Genomic DNA, 22,620 nt, shown 5'->3' on the forward strand with positions numbered 1-22,620 from the left:
TTTTAATGTGTGCATAAAATTATTTTATCCTATTGCAGCCTCTTGGACAAGACAAATCTATAAGCATCATACAATTGTTCATAGTAAATGTATTTTTTTAAATGAAAGTAAAATTATTACGATAAAAAAAAAAAAGGCTTTTCGAAGTATATAAGATATTAGATGCAATATATAAGGGAATAAATATATCAATAAGGACTGAATTTTATTTTCATTTATACAGATAAAATATTGTCTTATGTGAATGTTAATTATATATGAAAATATTTTACTTAATAATATATTTTCTTATCATATTGGTATTTTCCCTTTAATATTATACTATAACTTTATCTTTAACGTTTTCCCATTAATAGCGTTTATTTAATTTTATATTAATGAAATCATTAAATTTACTGTGATTTTTATTGAGAAAATATAAGACCATGGTATTTTATAGAAATCTAAATATTGAAAAAAAATTAATATATTAAAAAATGATATGTTCTTATATAGATTAATTCTATTCTGTAAATATTTATTATATAACTTAATGTAAACGTTTTCCAACAGAATGGACGATAACACTTTATGTTCTCACGATCCTACGAAAAATAGAGTATTTTTTCACTTGTTTATATTTCTTTTTTTTACCAGAATTCATATGAATTTACATAAGAAAGCAATAAGAAAAATATTTTTTTTTTTAAAAAGCAGTTTTTATATATTATTTCTTCCTTATTTCTTTAGTACATCTTCTATGAACACACTGATAAATATATGCAGTATGAAAAAAATTGTCCTCAAAAAAAACAATATAATCAATATGAGAGTATATGTAAATCCATTGGATCAGAATATGCTGGACAAGAAAATATCGTTAGTACTATTTGTTTAAGATTTCATTGTTTAATGTATAACATTTTGAATTCACAATCTTCGCAATATGACCAAAATGAACTTGCTCATTTAGAATACTTGAACTATTGGTTAAATTATGAACTACATTTAAATAAAGTTAACAATTGCCCAAAATATTTTTATCAAAATATGATAATTAAGGATAAAGATAACGTTCTATTACCTAAATTGAGGGCGAATAATAGTTATATTTTAAAAGAAGAGCTTAGTAATATGTATGCGCTGTATCATTTATATAATAAATATGTAGAAATGAATGAAATAGTAAAGAGCAATACACCAGTTGAAAATGCCTTTTTTAGTTACGCTAGAAACATTGTTCAAAAGTACAAAGAACTTGCAAAAAAGTGTACTGAAAACAACAAATTTCTATGTAACGCTTTAAATGTTTTCAAAGAGAAGTATAACAAAATTGAATTAAAAGGTGAAAATTTAAATGATTGGAATAGTAAAGAATTACCACCTTTAGATGAAAGTGGTCATTCTCAAGGAAAAATTACTGAATTATTAGCAAGGAATAGGGAAGTTTCACAAACATCGAGTGCGAACGCAGTAATATCGAATGAACCTATAACAGCAGTTAGTGTATCCGCAGAATCACCGGAAGAAAACACAGTATCAAGGGAAAAACCTGAAGAATCAGTTGAAAGTTCTGTAACATCCATAGAAGAATCATCAAATCCTACAAATTCACATCCATTATCTTCGAGAACACCTTTACAAGATGGGGCAAATGCAATTACGTCAGAAAATAATAGATCAAACGAATTACAAAGCGAAGGAAATCTTAGTGATTATACACGCACCATTGTAGGACCAGCTATAGGAACTATTGGATTATCTTCCATTTTCTTCATTTTTTACAAGGTAAAGTAAAATTTATTTTAAAAATTTAGAATATGTTGCAATATATATTTTTAGAATATAAACATTATGTCATATGTAATTGTATTTCACATTATAGTTTACTTCATTTGGAGTATTGATGTTTCGTGGAAGGAGAAATAACAAAAAAATTGGAATGAATTTTGATGAACAAAGAAACTTATTTTTAGATACATCAGAATATCATCACGAATACCCATCGAGGAAAACTTATAATATAGCATATAATTCTGCTTAGCATAATTGAAAAATGTATAACGTGAAAAAAAAATTCTTTAAAGCACATTGCGTGATAAGGAAAAACAAGGTGAACATATATTTAAACAAAAAATTATATGTGCAAATTAACAATGCTCTTATATGTAAATTAATTAACAAAATATTATATAAAACATTTCTATATAAGACATTGTATAATGTCCAATTTGCGTTGTATAACATTTTGATTAAACAAATTGATGATTATAATTACATAAATACAACCTAAAAGGCATATGGATACATAAAGGTAATAAAATGAATGAGACATTAAATTGTTTTCAGAAAACAAATGTGACAAATGAATAGATATAATGTAACACTACATAAATAGCAAATGATAAATATAAAAAAAATTAAAATGAATGTTTCCATAATGTGTGTATTACAAATAATAAGGTAAAAACTATAGGATCATAAATTTTAATATCCAATCATAATTTATGTAAATATATATTAAAAGCGCGGGATTTTTGAACAAGAAGTGTGAGAAATAAAACTTTCGTAAAATAATACTGTAAATTAAATTATTTGATAATGTATTTTTCGTTCCTATATCACATTATAAAAATAGTGTGATTTTTAATTAATAATTGTACATATTAATAATTAACCATTACACATAATTTTCTTTGGTGTTATCTTATCAATTTTCATTATAAAAATTCGATGTTTCAGTATTTGGTCAGTGACTGATTTGAAAAGTGTTACAACTAATCATATATCTTAAATATATGCATAAACATTAAAAATATTATCAATTTTATGTCTGTTCATATTTTTTTGTTTTTTTATTTTTTTTGTAGTCAATTATTAAACATGGGACATTTATATAATTTAAAAATTTTCACATTTGATTAACCCATGCATGCGCTATCTCCTAATGAATCAAATTAATATTCTGTAATATTTTACGTTTTTGTAATGCACAATATTTTTATATTAAATATATTAATTTTTTCCCTTAAATTGTTTTAGAAATTTTTTAATTCTAGGTAATCCTTGAGTCTAGTTCTGCATTAAACACTTTTATAAGCCGACAACATGCAATATGCTATTATAAACCCACATAATAATATATTAATAAACTTTAAAATAACAATATTCGCGCTTATATACTGCATAAAAATATTATATAAAAAAAATTAAGTTCTTCAGATAAAATGTAAAGATTTTTCATAAATTAGAAAATCGTGAACTATTTTTTAACATAATGTAGAACTAAAAATATTTATTATAATTTTTAAATGGCTGATATATTATTATGTCATAAGCTGATTATAATGTAATTTAATTAATAATACTATTAAAGTTCGAGGGTAAAAAAAATATTTGTTAATATGTATATTCTACTGAAATGTCAGAACAATTAATGCACATATTTTCAATAATGTCATATGTACATTTTAAATATATATATATAAATACACGTGTGTAAAGTGTCCTATATGTTGTAGATATTTTTTATAAATGTACAATAAAATTTCATTTAAAATTTTTATGCCAAACGAATGTTTTAGGAAATTATTTATATAAAATTATATTTTGTAAATTTATAATTTAAAACCCCACCAAAAAAGAAGAACATGTAAAATAAATAATTCAAATTAGATAAATATTATTTTTTCTGTGCATTAAAATATATAGGAATGTCTAAGCATTCGCAAGCATGTTGAATATTCATGTAACATTAAAATAATAAAACAAAGTGGTGTATATCAACGACATACACAATTTAAAAAGGACAAATTTTAATAATGTTACAATTTATTGCTATTATTTTTACTATTTTTCTTTCCTAATGCTTCATAAATTGGCATTCATATTAATATTGTACATCTCAAACAATTTGCCATTTTAATGTTATGATGACATATCATCATATTATTTAATAAAACTAATTTAACATACTAACTTTATGTTTATATCGGTTTGAGAAAATTGTATTCCACTAATACACATAATGCTGCTAATCGGTCTTATCAGTGCAGTCGTATAATAAAGGGTTAGTATAATGTTAAAATTATGACAAAACATAAACAAAAAAAAACTTAAATAAAGCATAACATAAAAAGGATAGTAATTTTTTAATTACAATGGGTAGGATATAAAATGATGTGCATGCATGGTGCATGCTAACAAATAAGCATTTTTTTTAAAATTAACAATTCTTATTGATTGATGTTCAACGGGGTAATTTAACCCCAAATTAATTATTTCGAGGATGTTTATATGCATTACATGTTGTTACCCTACACCTGAAAATTTCACATTCAACTAGCTATACAGTTTAACGCATAATTATGATGTTATTCTCAGCATTGCTCATTACATAACCCCTTTCGTATTTACCTAATGAGCAGATATGTTACCAGCCTTTTTCTCCATAAATAGTGAACACCATTAGTTCTATCGAACTCATCACCTCATTTTTAACATTCCCGTGTGATGCTTAAATTGCGTAAAAATGAAAACCTAATATCCCTTGCTCAGTAACTTTTCTTTCTCCTAACTTTTACTTTCTAATATGCTCAAGTGAACGTTCATGTGTCTCCCCCTGTAATGCTCATCCCCTTCTGGTAACTTCTCCACCTCGCTATTCTCGTTCCTCCCTCACAATAAGAATTAGCCTTGTAATCCTTCTCGTACTCTCTATGCATCTTTCCAGTTCGATAATTTTTTGCATCATACCTTTAATTAATAGTAAGAGTCGTGTGAAGGATAATAATTCATATGTAATGATCCCATTTGACTATCCCCAAAGCTGTGATCTAACTCATTTGGTGGAAATTCCTCTTCGTATGCATCTTCTTCACTATCCAAAAATTCGTCTTTTCCCCTTTTTCTTTTATTCGACTTTGATCCAAAAGGGTTTGCCTAATTTGAGCATAAAAAATATAAAGCATGTATAGTATTTACGCTTCTCCGTTTTGCAAATGCACATTTGATATGGTGGCAAATAACATACATGTAATAAACCCCGTTTTGCATTTACCTTAACGTAGTAGAAGCAGAATATGAGTATTCCCACTATCGTAACAGCTGCGATACTGCGGTAAACAATATTTGACCTTAACATATTGCCCATCGTTCCGATCATATGGGAAAAACCATCTGTACCTTCGTGTGCATGGTCATGCGTGTTTATGTAGGCAACATGCTCTTCTTCATTACGCCCTCGAGACATATAACTGTTTTGATACCTTCTCGACGAAGCGCGCTCATCTACAGCAGGTCCTCCTTTAGCCACTTGAATCCTGTGTGATTCACCTATTGCACTTTTCAAATTTTTTAAGAGATCATTAGGGTCGTAACTCGGATCACATTTGAAATAGGGCAAACAACTATCTTCGTCCACCAAACCACCATAACAGCAATAATCCTTATCAGCTTTGTATAACTTGTTAATGTATGTAACATAATCAATAAACTTTTTACACTTTTCTTTATCAGAACTATCGCATTTTATGTGATCAAAATTTTTAAAGTAATCATGTAAATCTTTGTCTATCTTCCAATAATTTTCATGAAGAAAATAACATTCACATCTGATTTTGTCTAATACTTTTGCATTAATCCTTTTTGCGATTTCTCTTAGTCTACTGATTATCATGTATTTATTACTTGAACTCATATTTGAAGTGAGTAGTCTCGTTTTATAATATAACCAGTGTTGTAAATAATAGCATTTGTCTCTGCGATTGTTTATTTTATGCGTACCAGCTAATTCGCGTAAATTCCTTGCCATCTTTTTGCATAACGTTGTTGCTTCACTATTAAAAGATCCCAACTGGCTACAGTCGCCCCAATCCTCTCCATGTGCTAATCCCCTGTCTAAGTTTTCATATACCCTATACAAAGGTAGGTCTTTTAATTTATCTTCCTGAAAGTTAAGAAGAAAGGAGTAATAATGCATGCACCATATGATTTTTATTAAAAAATAAAATTATTAATCCTCTTAGGGATACATAAACGTTTAAAATGTTGAACCATTTGCAGTTTCTAAAACGGGGTGGCAAATATTACCCATTCATTTTCCCGCAAACCACTCATTTTGTTTCAACAGAAGTTTATTAAAATTAAATAATAAATTTTGAGGGCATAGACGTATTAACATCTAAGGGGGGCAAACGCATAATTTATTTATATATTATAATATTATTATATGATTCCTTTTTGGAACATTTATAATTTTGGTAAATACTTATTTGCAAATTAATTCTTTAATTATTCTGCAGAGTTACGTAAAAGCAGTGCTATCATCACCACATAAATTTGTCTTTTTTAGCTGTTAACAAATAGTATAAAATGTACGAGCAAAATATGCCATAAGAGGAGCAATGCTGTACTGCAATTTATTAACTCGGAATGCGTCGATTTGTTGGGGTTATTATATCCCGCAACAATTTCTCAGGAGAACCAATTATATTTAATTTATACGACAATAGATAAGTGCTGAAATGTTTTTTTATAACTCCGCTGTCTTTTTAAAATATTATTTATAGACATGTCATGTTGCTTATAAGGAAAAAAAAGTATATAAATATATATATTTATTTATTTGCCCATTTATTTATTTCCGAGTAAGAGATCCTATTTTCAAGCTAAAAAATACATAATTTTAATAATCGCCATGTTTTTTCCTCATAGGTTCTTATAAGCAGAATTATTTTTTATTTTTTTCGACCCTCATCCTATGCGAATTTTACATATTTCAAATATAATTATAGGAAGATATTATACTGCTGAACGTAATAGACGAAATAATAGACAATATTTTATTTCTTACAAAAAATTACTATTACAAAATGTTTACATGTATTTGCAGTTGTTTAAAAAATATCTTATATTTATCTGTTCTAAAATGTTTTCATTTTTTCGATAAAAATATAGCTGTAAATTATATTTATACAGAATTATATACTCCATGTAATGGATAATTTGTAATTGCCGCAATTTTACAGATTTATTTTTTATTTTTTCCAGATATAATGGTAATCATGAAAAAAAAAAAATTACCATATTTTTGAATCGTATATTTATTTTCACCATCTTATTAATAAATTTTTTTTTTTTTTTTTTGCTTAAAATTAAAGTACAAAATTGGCAAAGAACAGTTCTTTATTTTCCTGATCAAATACTTTTAAATAAAAGCATAGGACGACCACTGCAATCGGGCGATGGAACTAATATACATTACGACTTCGCAATGTAATAATAACTATATTTTTACATGCATAATTGTTATTTAAATAAATTGTGGTAAAAACGTTGAAAAGAAATTATTACTATAAAATTTTCACAGAATGAGTTCTCGCTTTTTTACAATTTAAATATTAAAGGAGCCTCATTCGTTATCGTTGTCTCATACTGCATGCTCCGCAATGGTGTTTGAAAAGAAAGGGGAACAGCGATTTTCTACCTCCACAGAGTCGGCATTAATTATGCCGCCTTGTTTATACATTTTGCGAAATTTCCACACAGTTATAACACCTACTAATGCCTTACATGAACGCTAAAGACAGTTAAATAGCTAACAAGACATATCCGACAAATGTTATTATAACCGTCAGGTGTTTGCTCTTGTGGAATGTTCTAATTTACAACAATTATATAAAGATAAAGAAATAAAATTCAGGAGTGAGGGTCATTAAAAAATGTTAAATATAAGTAAATATTGATTGAGACCACCACAATATGCGCACATCATAACACGGTCACTCGCGCAACATTAATGCTGCTCTTCTGAAATGTTATGTTCTTAATTTTTAATTTACTGTTACTTAAAATAAAGTATTAATTTTTTTATGAGACCTACATTGCAACTACATTTTGAACTTAATGGTGAAATAAACGACCAATACTGTTAAAACAGTTCCACGTAATTTATATATTTGCTGACGCAGAAACGAATCATGCACTGATGTGTTATACGTCATAATTTTTCTCGCGTAATAATTTTATATATTAACAAATTCGGCTATTTTACCGAGTTTAAGATTCGTCTATCACAGTTTTACCTCGCTTGAGGAACAAAATGTACATTTACCCTTCTTACAGTAGCTATGACGCATGCTTTGTTACTTGCTATTTGTTATTCGCTTGTATAAATAGAATATAATCGTTGTCCATAAAAATGCACTTATCATTTTGAACGTGATAATTTTATTTTTCATTTTAACACAATCTTGTAAGTTCGTTTAATAGTTATAAAGAAAATTTTGACGAGGAACTTTTATGTGCACATTCTGCTAGCACTCCCCAAGTCAAAGGGATAAATCGGACGATTATTAAGGTAATATTAGTTATGGCAGTGGTTTTCCCCAAAGCTTCCAATATACTTAGAATGCAAAATTTTCAGGGATTTTCTACAAAAAAGGTAAACTCCCCTATATATAAATACTGCTGCATATATTATATAGTATTACAAGAGGATGAAACCCCATTTGATACTCAAAAATTGTACAACCCGCTTATTGGGTATAAATATTTAGACGAAATTTTCGACATTTGTAATAATTACGCAGAAGGGTTGAACATAGAAATGATTAAACGGATGCACGAAATTGGTAATCTCTATCTTCTTCCTAAAAATGACAAAGACGGTTCCACACTAGAGAGAGATAATGTGGATACTCCAAAAAATGCGTACCTAATAAACCACAGCTGTTTACATAACAGTATTGCGCTTTTTACCGACTTATCACACTTTATATCTTATAATGAACACATTCGAAGCGGTGTCCATAAATGTGAGTGGCACTACTTAGTCCACACCCATGGCAACTTCTCCTCATAATTTGTACCCTTCAATCATTTTTACAATATTCCTTAGAGAATAACGGGAACTACATAAATAACGTTAATGTATCGCGCATGTGGGTGCAACCTCGTATGCATGCCGATAAGGGGTAATGACTTACTTTCAATAAGTACTTCTATACATATCAAAAGATAATTTGTTGACATCAAGGATTGATGCCTTATTTGAACACGTTCAATTTCGTTTTTGCAAGGGAGACACAATTTTTATAATCCAATTTCTCCGCTTCATAATTATCTTTATTTTCCCCTTTTTCGTCTCACTTTATGGGGGCACATAACATTATCACCACCCCTTTTGGAAATACCCTATGCGTGCAAGGAGAATAAACACATTGAATGGATCCATCAATAGGAATTATTTACCTAAATAATAATCCATTTACCCTGCAACGAAGTTACCCCATAACCACCTTTCAATTTGCATGCTCCACATGAAGCTAATATTATTTTACATGATTTCACAAAAGTTGCGAAATTTTAACATAAACATATGGTCTTCATTTTTAATGATTAATAAGCAATCAATCAATCAAATTTAAAAGGTGATAAATTATTGACAAAAAATCAGTTACAAGTGTAACATAATTACAAATGAGACAGAAAATAAAAGATAGAATCATATTTACATAAAAAAAATAAAAAAAATTTTAATTTTATAAATAGTGCATCAAAAGGGGTAAGTATTTACAGAATATCCCCCCACTCAAAGGAGTCTTTTTTTATACTAGCCAACTATTCAGATGGAAACGCTCCATTTTGCCAAAAAAAAAGATTATATTCCGATGAGTTTCTTTACATAATGGTCTAAATTATGCTTCCCTGATTATTTCCCCCTATTCGAGTTCATACTTATTGCTTCTTTTTCTTTTTTATTTTGCCAACTGTATCGAACTTTTACTAACGTTTCGGCGCATAATTGTGATAGTCCTTATCAACACGCCGCAAACACCTTATCTCTATCCCTTTTCAACTAAGTCTTCTATATTTCCAACATGTTAACTAATAAATAATCCTTTTTTTTTTGCCACGTAAAGGGTGAGCAAATACATTTTCCCTTTAATACTTAATATGACACATTACGTGTATTCGCTATTTTTACACTATTCAAATGTTGCTACAATTTGGTTGCACGCTTTGGATAAACGCATCAAAGATTAAATGAAACGTCTCTACCCTTTCGTTGCACTGTAAGTAAGCATTCATTTTTCTATTCCTCCCAATTGCATCATCTCCATTTTTTATTAAAAATAGATACTCGAACTAGGTTGGTACTTTTCTCTCCCCCTTCCATGCACTCTCTCCAAACAGTTTCATGTTAAAAAGTTCTAATTAGTATAGTAAGAGTCTTGATCAGGATGATAATTCAAATAAAATCGATCCGCCTCAGAATCTAAAAACGTTTCCTCAGAACCATACATTTCTAACTCCTTTTCATACTCTTCGTAGTAATTATGCTCAAATATTTTTCCCTTTTTCCGTTTTTTTTTGCGTAAACTTGATTCTAATCTTGAAGACTGACATAAAAAAGAAAAGTGAAAGGTGTGAAAATGTATTTACTTTGTAACTATGCAGTTAAAATAAATTATATACGCTAATATACACTGTTTTCATATTTCACAAAATCGAATGTGTTCTTACCCTGTTGTAGTAGAAGAGGAAGAAAATTGTCCCAAGGACTGCTACAGCCATGATGATGTTACGAATAAAGTTTGAGTCCACCATGTCAGATACACTTTCCAAAGAACTAGGAACACCTGCCAGGGATGCATGTCCTGCATCGCCACTAATGCCTGAATTGTACGTTGTTGCAGCATTAACAGAGTCCTCATGGCTATCTCTTGGTGGAACACCCAAAGATGGTTCAGGTTGCAAAGCGCCCGTATCGCCACGTACTGTCTGTTGACCTCCTCTGGTTGCAGCTAGTTGTTTTTCTCGGTTTGCTGCTGCAGCTAATTCTTTTTTTCGTGCTTCTGCTGCAGCTGCTGCAGCTTTTTTACGGTTTTCCGCTTCCTGTGCGTCTCTTTCCGCTTGTGCCTTTCTACGTTCTTCCTCTAGTTGTTTTGCTTTTTCCTTTTCTGCCTGTTTACGGTCTTCCTCTAGCTGTTTTGCTTTTTCCGCTTCTGCCTGTTTTGCTTTTGCCTCTTCCTGTGCCGCTGCATCTGCGTCCGCTTTTTTTTTATCTAATGCTTGAAGTTTTCTTTTTAATTCATCTAATAATTTCTTAGTATCGTACTTTTCATCACATTTAACAGGGAGGACACAGAATGGATATAAATCATCTTCATCACAGCAATCATCAATTTTTGCGTCATACATAGGATCAATATACTTAACATAATTCACATATTTTTGGCACTCATCTCTATCAGTATCGTTACATTTAATTTTTTCAAAATTCTCAAAATAATCATGTAAATCTTTATCTTTTTTCCAGATTTCTAGAGTACCAAAACTATTTCCACTACAAGCTTGATGGATATTACCTGATGAAATATCTTCTGCTACCAGATCAAAAATTTTATTAGCAATAATAGGATATTTATTGGTTTTTTCTTTTCCATTATAATATTTTCCCTTTATCTGATCGTGGAGCCAGTTCTGAAAGTAATAACAGCCACGTTCTTGTTCTTCACCCTTTTTAGTTTTTAATACTGATAAGTTTTTTAATATCTGTTTACAAAGTTTTTTATCCCCGTCATCGCTTTTTGCTAATTTATCACATTTATCATTATTATAACCTGTAATGTCCACTTCATTCAACTCCTTATATTTTTGATATGCCGGCAGATTTGGAAAGTGTTTTTCCTATTAAATGGGTGAAATAAATAAATGTTACAAAGTAAATAAGCTCTCTCGTTAGGGGAAACTTGCCTTTCATTATGCTTAAAATTGTGCAGTGTATTCAGATAATAAAGTACATATAGTATGAACATATAAGCGTACCCAATTGTTTGCATCCGAAAGAGGCATCCTGTTATATGTAATTTATTAACGGAATGAAACAGTGATGCTCATAATTGCATAAGCATGTACATATGAAGAATTATAACGCTTGATCTACTTCTATATTTTCCAATACTCTACAATAATTTTAAAAACAATAGAAGCTTTCGCAATTAATAAGTTTGCTTATTTTTGTTTTCGATCAAGCTATTTGGTATCAAACCAGTATTATACAAAATGAGTCTTTTTAATTACGCATAAATGTTCACAAAAGATGAAGTACATATTAATTCATACAAAACGTAGTAAGTTACAAATTATTTTTCTGTAAATTTTGATTTATTTAAAATGCTAAAGTGTAATTTCTTGCTACTAATAGGAAATAGGACAAATAATTTTAAATCGTCACAAATTTAAACTGTAATTTTCATTGAATCATTTGTTAATTAGCCTTATTTGACTTTTAAAATATTGTCTACATAAGAAAGAATCCTCTTTTTTCGTAGCAAAATTTATTTTACATTTCTGTTCCTACTTAATGATAAAACTCTGCTTTTTTCACTAAAAGAAATGCCGCATTATAATTATTTTCTTAAATATTACATTCCGAATTTCTGAATGTAGCCACTTGTTTAATTCCCACTCCGATAAATTGTACAATTTGCGCTTCTTTTCTTGCCTTTTGTAAAAAATTTCCCCAAAAAAAGTGCTTAAAAAATTCGCCTTAAGATGCTATGCTATGTTATGCATGTGACCTAAATAATGCTCAAAATAATTTTTCTTTTTTTTTTATAACAAAATGCTATTTTTAGTGATAGTAAAACGTTCGTTTGTAAAATAAGATAAATGAAAAATACAGAAAAAAGGAAAACTCCGATTTTTTAATGCTACCGCTTGAATATTTATCTCGTAAAAATTGCCAACAAAATTATGAATAGGATCATGTTGGCAATTTCTGGTATTTTTTCCCTTCTATACTTATGCAAATAATTCTGCTTAAAATTGGTGTATTTCGTCATGTACATTTCATCCTATTTAGCAGTTTTTTCCCCTAATTTTTAACACTAAAAATGCGGCAATTTTTTTGTTCTCATATGAATTATATTTTCATAAAAAGTATGAAAAAAAATTAATTTTATTTGAATAATTTTCATTTAATACTATCAATTCTTTTAACCGCATTGCTATTATATTGATAATAATTTTATTCCCCATTAAAATTATTGCGCAATATCCAAAAATAGGGAGACATAAGATTATATATAATAAGGAAGTTTTTCCTGCTTAATTCGTAAACCGCGATATATGCAAAAAAACGGGAAGGTTTAAAGATAGCAAAAAGAAAAATATCAATTTTATTATGCGTTAAATAAACGTCTTGAAGAACGGTTTCCATATTTTTAACACCGTTTTGGCGTAGCGCACATAATCATTTATGCTTATCCGTTGAATCGAATAATGTAAACCGTGACAACGTATTTGCTACAACGGTACAGACGAATGAATAAAAAAATAGCTTGCTTCATCGGAAAAAATAAAACAATACCAATTCTTAGTAACAACATCATAGATATCATATTCTTTGATGTAAAAACAAAGATTGTGAAAGAGATATTTGCGCAAACGTGGAAATAATAAATCGTTTTGTAGGGTACTCTTAAAAAATATATGCATATTTGATAGCCTTACCAGTTGCACTTTATTTTGTCTATAGAAGCAACACATACACGCAATTATCACTATCAAGTATGCGTTTCGCATAATATATAAACCTTTGCACCACGTAATATTAAAAGTGTATTAGGCTACCCCCCCAATTACTCTCATTATTTAAGACATAGAAATGCGTTAAATGCTGAAATGGAATATTAGCCTCTTCGTTTTTGAAACACTCTATCGACATTTCCAAATATACCAATTTATATCATTTCTCATTATCTTTATTTCTGCCTAACAAAATGAATCAAATTAAAAAAAACCTACTGCAAAATGATAATTTGCCATAATACAGGTGTCTACCTGCATAAATAACGTACCCAAATTATTTACCAAAACGAAATAAAACGGAAATTCTGTTATAATTTCAATTAATGCTTAAACAATGCCTGATATAAGTTTTTCGACTGTTAGAAGAGATGTAACTACTAATGTTGACCTAGGCTGTTTAAATGTAAGTGATGATATTGAACGTGAACTTCGTGATAAAATTTCGTTATTGGACCGTTCAAATGGTACTGATGACTTTCGTCAGAAATGTGAAGAAATAAATAATTTTTTAGATGAACAAAAGGATGTTTATAAGGTGTGTTATCAACACAGTTACAAACAAAGGTTGTGGTATATTCCGAAAATAATCGAGGAATTATTATCAAAATCTACGAAATATCCTAAATGTCCTCAACGATGGACATCGGAACCAGAAAAAGCCACTAAATTGACAGTTAAAGAGGAAAAATCACATGATAAAAATGAAAAACCTGAAACAAAAACAAAAGCAGAAAATGTTTCTGAATTACCTCAAAACTCTGCAATACCAAGAAGTGCAGATGCAACTCCTGATTTAGGAACTGAACAAAAAGCAGATCGTCCTAATGCATCTCCTGCTGTTGAGGCGCTTCCCCCAAATCAATCTTCTTCACATGATTCCCAAATTACAGAGGAAAATGCTGTTAAATATGCTATTATAATATATGTTAATGAGGATAGTCTAGTTTTACCCAACGTGCCTGACAATCATGCGTTGGGTGATACGAAATTTTGTGTTGGAAATTTTGATAAGGTTGAAAAAGATGATACGTTATGTTATGGTGATGGGTCTGTTAAATATGTAACACTCGAACATGAACCAGATGATGAAAATCCTGATGATTATGTTACATTTAAGCTACTTTCTAAATTAAGTTCACATAATCCAGATAATAAATCTAGACCAACAAATATCCCTCAGCCGAATAACTGCATTGCTAATTCTCAGCTAGCTGCTTCCACGCCACTCCCATCTGTTGAACCTCATTGAGAGAACTTAACATTTGAGCAAAGAAAATGTTCTAAAATGGGAGACCATTCTCTCTCAGAAAAATACCCTGAAATTGAGGGTTGCCATGAAGAACAGGTGTCTCGTGAAGAAGAGGAAACCGCAGAACTATTGTCAGCTTCTGCAATATCATCAGATACTCAGATACCTTCAAATTCTGGAGAAGATCCACAGGGACCGCTTGATTCTGGTAATGCAAGCACAATAAACTATAGTTTATGTTCGAATCGATCAAATAATTATATACATTGTGATGAAAGAACGGCACTATATAATAATCAAAATTTTAATGTTTCTTTCGTTACAGATGGAGCAAGCATAACACTAGGTGGCGAATTAAATGCTCCTGATTCAAAAACTGAAGATTTCCCATCAAAAGATTACATCACCATGACTGCAGCAGCATTCGGAGTTATTACGTTATTTTCCTTTCTTTTAAAAGTAAAAGGAAATTTGTTCATCAAACGTGACATAAATATTTTTATAATTATTTATTTTAATTAAAATATAATTTTGCAAAACTATTTGTTCGTGTCTTGCAGTTCACTTCTTTGGGGCTACGCTTCAGCAAAAAAAAGAGGAAGAAGAATAAAATAATTGAGTCACAAATGCAAGAAATATTATCGGGGCAGTCGGGACGCTCAAAAAGTTTATATATGCCATACGGTCCTCAGAATTATTAATCATACAAAGATTAGAAGAAAGAGTCAACACGTGATGAGAAAAAAAAATTTTAAATTACCTAAAATGAGGACTAAAAAGAAAAGAGTTTATTTGTAGAGAGTATTATAAACATAGACTCATTTCTAAATTGTTAAACGAAGAAATAACGAGGAATGTTCAAGCTGTTAACTTATAAAAAATGATCGTTTTGCCATGAAAGTGAAAATATCATGATATATTCACTTCGAATGGAAGATAAAATTACGCTTAAAAAAAAATGGAATATGTGAATTGTAAATTAGTTTAACAATTTTCTTACCTTTTTACACTTTTATAAGGCAAAAATCAAGAGCATCTTTTTCGCTGTACCTAGGAAGGCACTATTTATTCGGATTAGGCATCAATTCGTTTTTGACTTTCTCCTTATGCCCCTAGAGAAACATGCCCCTTTTTAAGCATTATTACCTTATCATATGGCTTAACTATTTTTTGGTATAATCATAAGTGTGCCATAACGTTTCTGCTATTTATAAATTAGCAGATTAACTTCTTCTTTTTTTATGTGTAAAATACCCTACCATGTGAGGTAATACCAACATTTACCTTTTTATTAAGAATATGTGAGCATGTCAATTGATTTTATAGCCACAATTGTCCTAATTACATGTTCATATATGATGTACCTATTATTTCGCTCCTTTTTTTTGTATTTTTTGGGTAATTCTTATCATATATTATATTTAATTTTTCCAAAAAACTAAATTGTTAATAAAAAGTAGCCCCTTATTATACTTAACACGTACGGGTATGACTAACAAAATTGATAACAACCATAATTTCGGAATAACTTTAATGATACTTTTCATTTTATCGATAATTTACGAAGCGTAGATTTATGTTCCACGAAAGCGTATTCGCTATGGCCACATAAAGTAATTCCCTATTTTAATTGTCGCCATCTTAACACCCATTCCTACATTTTCACCTGCCAATTTAACTATACAACTAATTGCTTAACTATAAAAAAGTTATCTTCAATAAATTACTAATATGCAAATGTGAAGCTCTCCAATTTAGTAACAATACAGTTCTGTATTTATTCTTCTAAACGTTAATGTTTTAAAAAAAGAGCAGCAAGTTTCTCATTTTTAGCATTTGTGTAGATCTAATGAGATATATTTATTATCTTTTATAAGCATGCAAAAAAAGTTACATACATTTTTATAAATGGAATAATAATTCCATTTCACACATTTTATAAGTGATCTAGGGAAGGATAACTGAGCACATTTATGAGTGCTATGCCTCACCTTGTTGAGAAGCTCCCATAATGTGTACCAATCTGTCACATTAATTACTATTTATTACCTCCGCTTATTAATAATGAAGAATTACTCTACTTTAATCTATATCATTTCTCCTATTAACCTAGCACCTTTTAGCAGACAAAATATTCCAGATTAGTAGTAAAAATGATCAAATAAACAAAACAATTAAAATTTGCAATGATATGTTAGTATAATTGACAAGTTTATGGGTAACTAATATGGCTAAAAAATAACTTAAAACAAATTTTTACAAAAAAAAGAAATACTTAAAAAACACAAAAAAAATTATTAAAATTAGGTTATTGCACATGGTACAAAAAAAATTAAAAAGAATGATTTTTAGGCGTGAGGCCCGTCATTATTCATTTCTTATATGTATTATTCCGAAAAATCGTTATTTTCCAGCATGTGTGGGAATTAATTTGTTTTCGATTTTATTTTTACAAATTTCTTATCTCATTTATGGTTAAATAACTGAGCAGTATTTACCTCCTTTCACATATATAATGAATGTTAAAACTTTTGTGCATGCAATTTGAATTAGCTTTTGATTCAAATTATGGCCATAACGTTTAGATTTTTCATGCAATGTTAAAATGCACAGCTTCTATCCTATCATCTGATTAATGGGAGTTTATTTTACGCTTTGCATATTTGTTAAGATTCCATGAAAAATTCCATGTTAAGGCCCGCTATTATTCATATTTTTCCCCTAATGATGTAGCATAAAACATTTTGTAAAACACTCTCACCCCGTTTGATAACTTATACGCAGTCTCCTGTTTTGCGGATTTCCGATAACTTGTTCTGACTGATTCATCATTATACTCTCATTGTATTCCTCATAAAAATCGGCATAATTCCTCTTCTTTTTTAGTGCCCTCCGGTTATACCATGTTCCCAAAGGGGTAAACTAATAGAAAAAATATATATACATATATAATGCGCATAGTATACTTATTTTTAAATGTCACCATTTACGTAAATTTAGCATACGAATTGACGGAGGAGAACGCCCTTTTTAGCATAAAAATTGGTAGTTACTTTGTAAAAAATGAAAACCATCAACAATATTCCCAAGAAGGTGAAGACAGACAATGCAAATGAAGGGAAGGAATCCGATGGCAAATCTCCATATTCAGCACTTTCTGCATTCTCTTTTTCAGTTAAAATATGCTGATTAACATTTTCAGCTTTCATTATAGCTTCGTGATTAATATTTTTAGGTTTACCTACTTTTTTTGTGATCTTTTTCCCAAGTAGAATTTCGTCGCATTTTAATGCTGAATAAAAGTTGTATGGGTTATACTTTTTCTCACATTTAAAATAATGTGGACAATTTTCAACACACTTATCTGAAGCGAAGTAACAAGTGCAGCAATCTTTTTCATGCTTTTCGTACAACCCATATATATAAGCGACATACTCGCAATACAATTTCCTATTGTTATTAGCTCCTGCTATTTTGTCTTTCATGCTCTCGAAATTCTTAAAATAATCATGCAAATTTTTCATTTCCATACATTCGTCTAATTTACAATCAAAGTAATGGAAACAGGGCTTATGTTTAGATATTTCACTATTGTACACTAATTTTTCTGCTATTAAGCTTAACAAGTGGGAACTTTCAGCCTTTTGTTGGTTTTCTCTAAATTTTCTAAAAAATTCTTGTGATGACTTAGCTTTAGAATCAAACACCTTCTGTATCGATGCAGAATTGTCAAGAATATCTTTTAGCATTAACTCATTGTTGATTTTAGTTCCTACATCAAGCACTTTGGAAACTTCCGGTATGCTGTGAATATTTCTCGAATTTATATTAAATATTTTTTTTAGCTCACCATACGTCCAGTGGATAAAATATGAACAGCGATCTCTGGCATTAGTTACATCATTCTGAATATCAGACATATTTGTTCTTAAATTTCTTGCTAACTTTTTACACAAAACTGTAATCCCTGGGTAGGTTTCTTCTAATGCTAATACATCATTACAGTCACTACAGTATTGTTTGATATCCTTGTTATTGTTCAATTTTTCATATATTTTGTCTGCATCTAAATTTTTTAAGATTCTGTCCTGAAAATTAAATAGAAAGCATATATCATGTGTGCGCATTCCATGGATCATTCTAACAACATTAATTTTGTTTTTTTTGAACAGTCACATAATATTTCAAATTAATTATTATAAAAGGAAAGTTATAACGTACGTATTTTTCCATTCCCGATTGGGATTTATCTGGATATTCCGTTGTGGTGCTTTCACATCTCTTAGTGTTTAGTTGTACTGGCGCTACAACTGCCCTATTCGAGGGACATAAAGTTCTACTCGATTTATCGAAAACGGATTTTATACACATGTTTGGACACAATTTATCTAATGATTCTAACGTATCATCCTTATTCAGAAATTTGTTCTGAAAATGCATAACTTCATTATTATATACCCCATATTTCCCTTTCGCTTCAACTTTTTTAAATAATTCAAAAATGTACTGTACGTACTCGCAATATAACTCCTTATTTTTATCATTTTCTTTCAATTTAGTTTCAATTATATTATAAATTTCTACAAAATCATATAATTCTCTCTTATCCTTTAACACTCTCATATCATACACTTTTGACTCATATATTTTATTGCATGCATGGTTCTTATTTTTCAAAGGTTTATTTTTCAAAATAGAATTCAAACTTTCATATAGATAATATATATTTGTAGCATCAGCTTTAATTGTTCTTATTTTCCCGTATAACCAATAGATTAGACATTCACAATACTTATCATAATTTGATTCTTTTCCTTCACAAATATCGTGCCAATTATTTAAAATACCTTCTAGGTCATAACACAGATTATGAAAATTCTGGTCTTTTATTTTGTTATTACATAATGTAGTTGTGCCAGGTGAACCCATACCATTATCGAATAGATCATAATACATATATAAATTTGATTTTCTCCAAAAAACATCCTATGAACAATAGGAAAATTTTAAAAATATAAATGTATAAATGTTAATATTTTTAATTACTTTTCTATGATGAATTCGAAACAGGTAAAATATATGAATAAATTTCAATAAGTGTCAGTTTTTTCCTGAAAGACAACTTACATCATTTTTTAATATTTCAATGACCTGATCTACAATATGTTTAGACATGGTGACAAAAGGTTTTAATAAAACTTCTTATCATATAAGTAATTATGAACTGTTAGAAGCGCATATTTTATGTCTTATTTATTTTATTTTTTTGTGAACAATTTTAAAACCGCATTAAATGGTTATTCGTTCTTTGTACTATTAAATTTATTATTAAGATATATTTCGTACAATATGACAAGTTAAAATTCTCCCTTTTTAGTTGCAAATATAGCGGAAAAAAAAATAGGGATGGCATATTCCCAGTGAAATTTTAAATCATAAAACGTTGCCTTTTTTTTTATTTTTTCCTTTTTATTAACGATCTATAAAATTGGCATAATTTTACAATATAAAAATTGTCTTTTTATATGCACTAGTATAAGCTACAGTAGTGCAGAAGGAAATAAATATTTAGCGGTCCTATTTATTCTCCTAAAAAAATATTACTCATAAATTATATTTTTACAAAAATATGAAGCATATATTAACTTTAAATAGTTACATTTTCTGTTCCTCAAAATGGTGTTATTTAATTTAATTTTTTTTTTTTTTCCAGACAAGACATAATGTCAAGATGCCACCATTTCAAAGGAAATCTGTAAGACAGGCAAGCACGTATAAATAAATGAAAGAAAATCATAGCTAAGCAACCAATAGGGCAATTTCGAAAAGGGCTATTTAGGACAAATCTCTTCTAACTTATAACATTATAAATGCTATTTTAGTAGATTAATTATAAATTTTTCTCTTTATTCGGCCCTTTCAAACAGCTTGCAATTATTTTATACATACGCGTTTGTTTCAATTTGCTTACATTACGTTATACATACATTTTTTCGTTCAAATGGGTGACTATCCTTAAGGATGATATAATAATACATTTTGATATTAAGAAAAAAAAGTTGTAACAATTCATTTTTATGTACGTATAAAACGGAGTAGCGCACATCTTTTTATGCGTTTAAGCAGTTCTATGCTGGGAGTAGAGCAAAACAATTTAGCCCCTTTGATATGCATTAAGTCGCTCAAAATGATTCACACCAGCGTTTTTTTAATCCGCCCAAAAGGACAATCGAGTGTAATAAATTTTACATTGCACAAAATTTACAAAATTTTTTTAACATTTTTTTCTCGCTCCTTTTCCTATTATGAATACGAATTGTTCTAAATTATGCTACTTCGTTTGGAGAGTAAAAAAATGACAAAGAAACCTTTCTTATAATTTCACCTGTTTATAATATAATATGTTGGTTTCTTTTGCAAAACGTATTAACACCTTTCATGTTTTTTTTAAATATATTTCAATAGCGCATTTCGCACGACCCACAATACGTAATTTCGCTTAATCGAAATAATGCTTCTTCGGGCTGCATTCACCATTCTGCCATAATCAATCATGCCAAAGGTGATAAACTTTCTGATGGTAAAACCCAAAATTGTGCAGGTTAAACGAAGGTAATTCAAAGGTGACTATTTATTTGTGAGATTAAACGTTTCAACTTTTGTTTCATTTCCTTTTTCATTCTCTTCTGGCACATTGCGAAAGTGGCAGATGCAACAGTTGCCCCGCATTTTGCTTTAAATATTAAGACCTGCAAAACGGAAGAGAGCCCTTATCTCCATTGACAAATAATTATATAAAACCGCATAACAATCAGTTTCCAATAAAAGTAAAATGTATTATAATCAAATGAGTTCTTGCACTCTTCTGCAATCATGTTAACTTATTCCCACGACATTGGGAAAACCTTCCCCGTTGACATAACCATGTGGTATGATCCTTTTAAAAGATAGTAAACGACAAATGTATGAGGCCTCAAATGGAATATAAGGATAAGTGGAAAGTGCAACAAATAAAAAAAAAATAAAACATAATATATTCACCAAAAAAAAATTAAATAGGAAACTTCAGGTTTTATAATTGACACAAAAAGGGGGAGCATGTACAAACTGTACGACAAAAAAAAAAAATATTTCTAGGTAAAATTTTTCAAATGAAAGATCACAAATAATTATTTTGCTAAGTCTAATCTGTTTTTTTTTTTTTTTTTAATAAGCTTCCTAGTATAACTTTTTCATTGCACCGTCGTTAGAAGTTGCCCACATCATTTGTTCACATTTATTAGTTATTCCTAACTGTTTTGCTTCTTAATTATTGATGGATTTAAATTTTTTTACACTGCGTGATCAAATGTACATAGCTATTCCATTTGGTCCACCATTTTTTGGAAGTCCTAATTGTATTCCTATTCGAACGTGTGATTATAATTTGACCGTTATATTTTAACTGCCATTTTTAGAAAGCTTATAAGTGCGTACCACCGTTGGTCGTCCAACTATTCTCTTACACGTAATACATGTTGCCTGCTTCGAACTGATGTAAGAATTAGGACAATTCCTCCCCATTTTTGTGAGTCTGCCCCCTCTATCCCACCTCATAATATGAACTACTCAAAAGTTCCCATGGCATTTGCTGCCCAAGTGGTCTTCCTGAAAGGGCTCCCCTCATGCAAATGATAACTAGTAGTAGGAGTCACGCCTGGGCTGATAGGACAAATTCATATCGCTCGCTTTTGAAGGCGCAACTGACGGTTCTGACCCATATGCTGGGGGTTCTTCTTCATAGCCTCTACGGC

At 29.5% G+C, this 22,620-nt stretch overlaps 6 protein-coding genes across 6 annotated transcripts, besides 1 other annotated feature; 3 read left to right on the forward strand and 3 right to left on the reverse strand.

The window, feature by feature from the left end:
• Positions 1–759: 759 nt before the first annotated feature.
• PVX_001610 (variable surface protein Vir25-related) lies at positions 760–1,776 on the forward strand (the record flags this gene model as incomplete). The annotated part of the gene is made up of 1 exon (XM_001612631.1): positions 760–1,776. One exon carries the CDS (start codon positions 760–762, stop codon positions 1,774–1,776), a length of 1,017 nt encoding a protein of 338 aa, XP_001612681.1.
• A 2,964-nt stretch (positions 1,777–4,740) lies between these two features.
• PVX_001615 (variable surface protein Vir12/24-related) lies at positions 4,741–5,959 on the reverse strand (the record flags this gene model as incomplete). The annotated part of the gene is made up of 2 exons (XM_001612632.1): positions 4,741–4,920; positions 5,039–5,959. The coding sequence occupies 2 exons, from the start codon at positions 5,957–5,959 to the stop codon at positions 4,741–4,743; spliced, it is 1,101 nt and encodes a 366-aa protein (XP_001612682.1).
• Positions 5,960–6,589: 630 nt separating this feature from the next.
• Positions 6,590–6,622: a microsatellite.
• A 1,048-nt stretch (positions 6,623–7,670) lies between these two features.
• PVX_001620 (hypothetical protein) lies at positions 7,671–8,842 on the forward strand (the record flags this gene model as incomplete). Its single annotated transcript, XM_001612633.1, has 1 exon — positions 7,671–8,842. Exon 1 carries the CDS (start codon positions 8,351–8,353, stop codon positions 8,840–8,842), a length of 492 nt encoding a protein of 163 aa, XP_001612683.1. The 5' UTR covers positions 7,671–8,350.
• Positions 8,843–10,193: 1,351 nt separating this feature from the next.
• On the reverse strand, positions 10,194–11,838 carry PVX_001625 (variable surface protein Vir12-related; the record flags this gene model as incomplete). Its single annotated transcript, XM_001612634.1, has 3 exons — positions 10,194–10,382; positions 10,507–11,673; positions 11,812–11,838. The coding sequence occupies 3 exons, from the start codon at positions 11,836–11,838 to the stop codon at positions 10,194–10,196; spliced, it is 1,383 nt and encodes a 460-aa protein (XP_001612684.1).
• Positions 11,839–13,912: 2,074 nt separating this feature from the next.
• Positions 13,913–14,827, forward strand: PVX_001630 (hypothetical protein; the record flags this gene model as incomplete). Its single annotated transcript, XM_001612635.1, has 1 exon — positions 13,913–14,827. The coding sequence occupies one exon, from the start codon at positions 13,913–13,915 to the stop codon at positions 14,825–14,827; it is 915 nt and encodes a 304-aa protein (XP_001612685.1).
• A 2,996-nt stretch (positions 14,828–17,823) lies between these two features.
• Positions 17,824–20,002, reverse strand: PVX_001635 (hypothetical protein, conserved; the record flags this gene model as incomplete). Its single annotated transcript, XM_001612636.1, has 3 exons — positions 17,824–18,915; positions 19,049–19,813; positions 19,955–20,002. The coding sequence occupies 3 exons, from the start codon at positions 20,000–20,002 to the stop codon at positions 17,824–17,826; spliced, it is 1,905 nt and encodes a 634-aa protein (XP_001612686.1).
• Between the last annotated feature and the right edge of the window lie 2,618 nt (positions 20,003–22,620).

This window comes from Plasmodium vivax, chromosome 6 (assembly GCF_000002415.2).
Source record: "Plasmodium vivax chromosome 6, whole genome shotgun sequence".
NCBI lineage: Eukaryota > Apicomplexa > Aconoidasida > Haemosporida > Plasmodiidae > Plasmodium > Plasmodium vivax.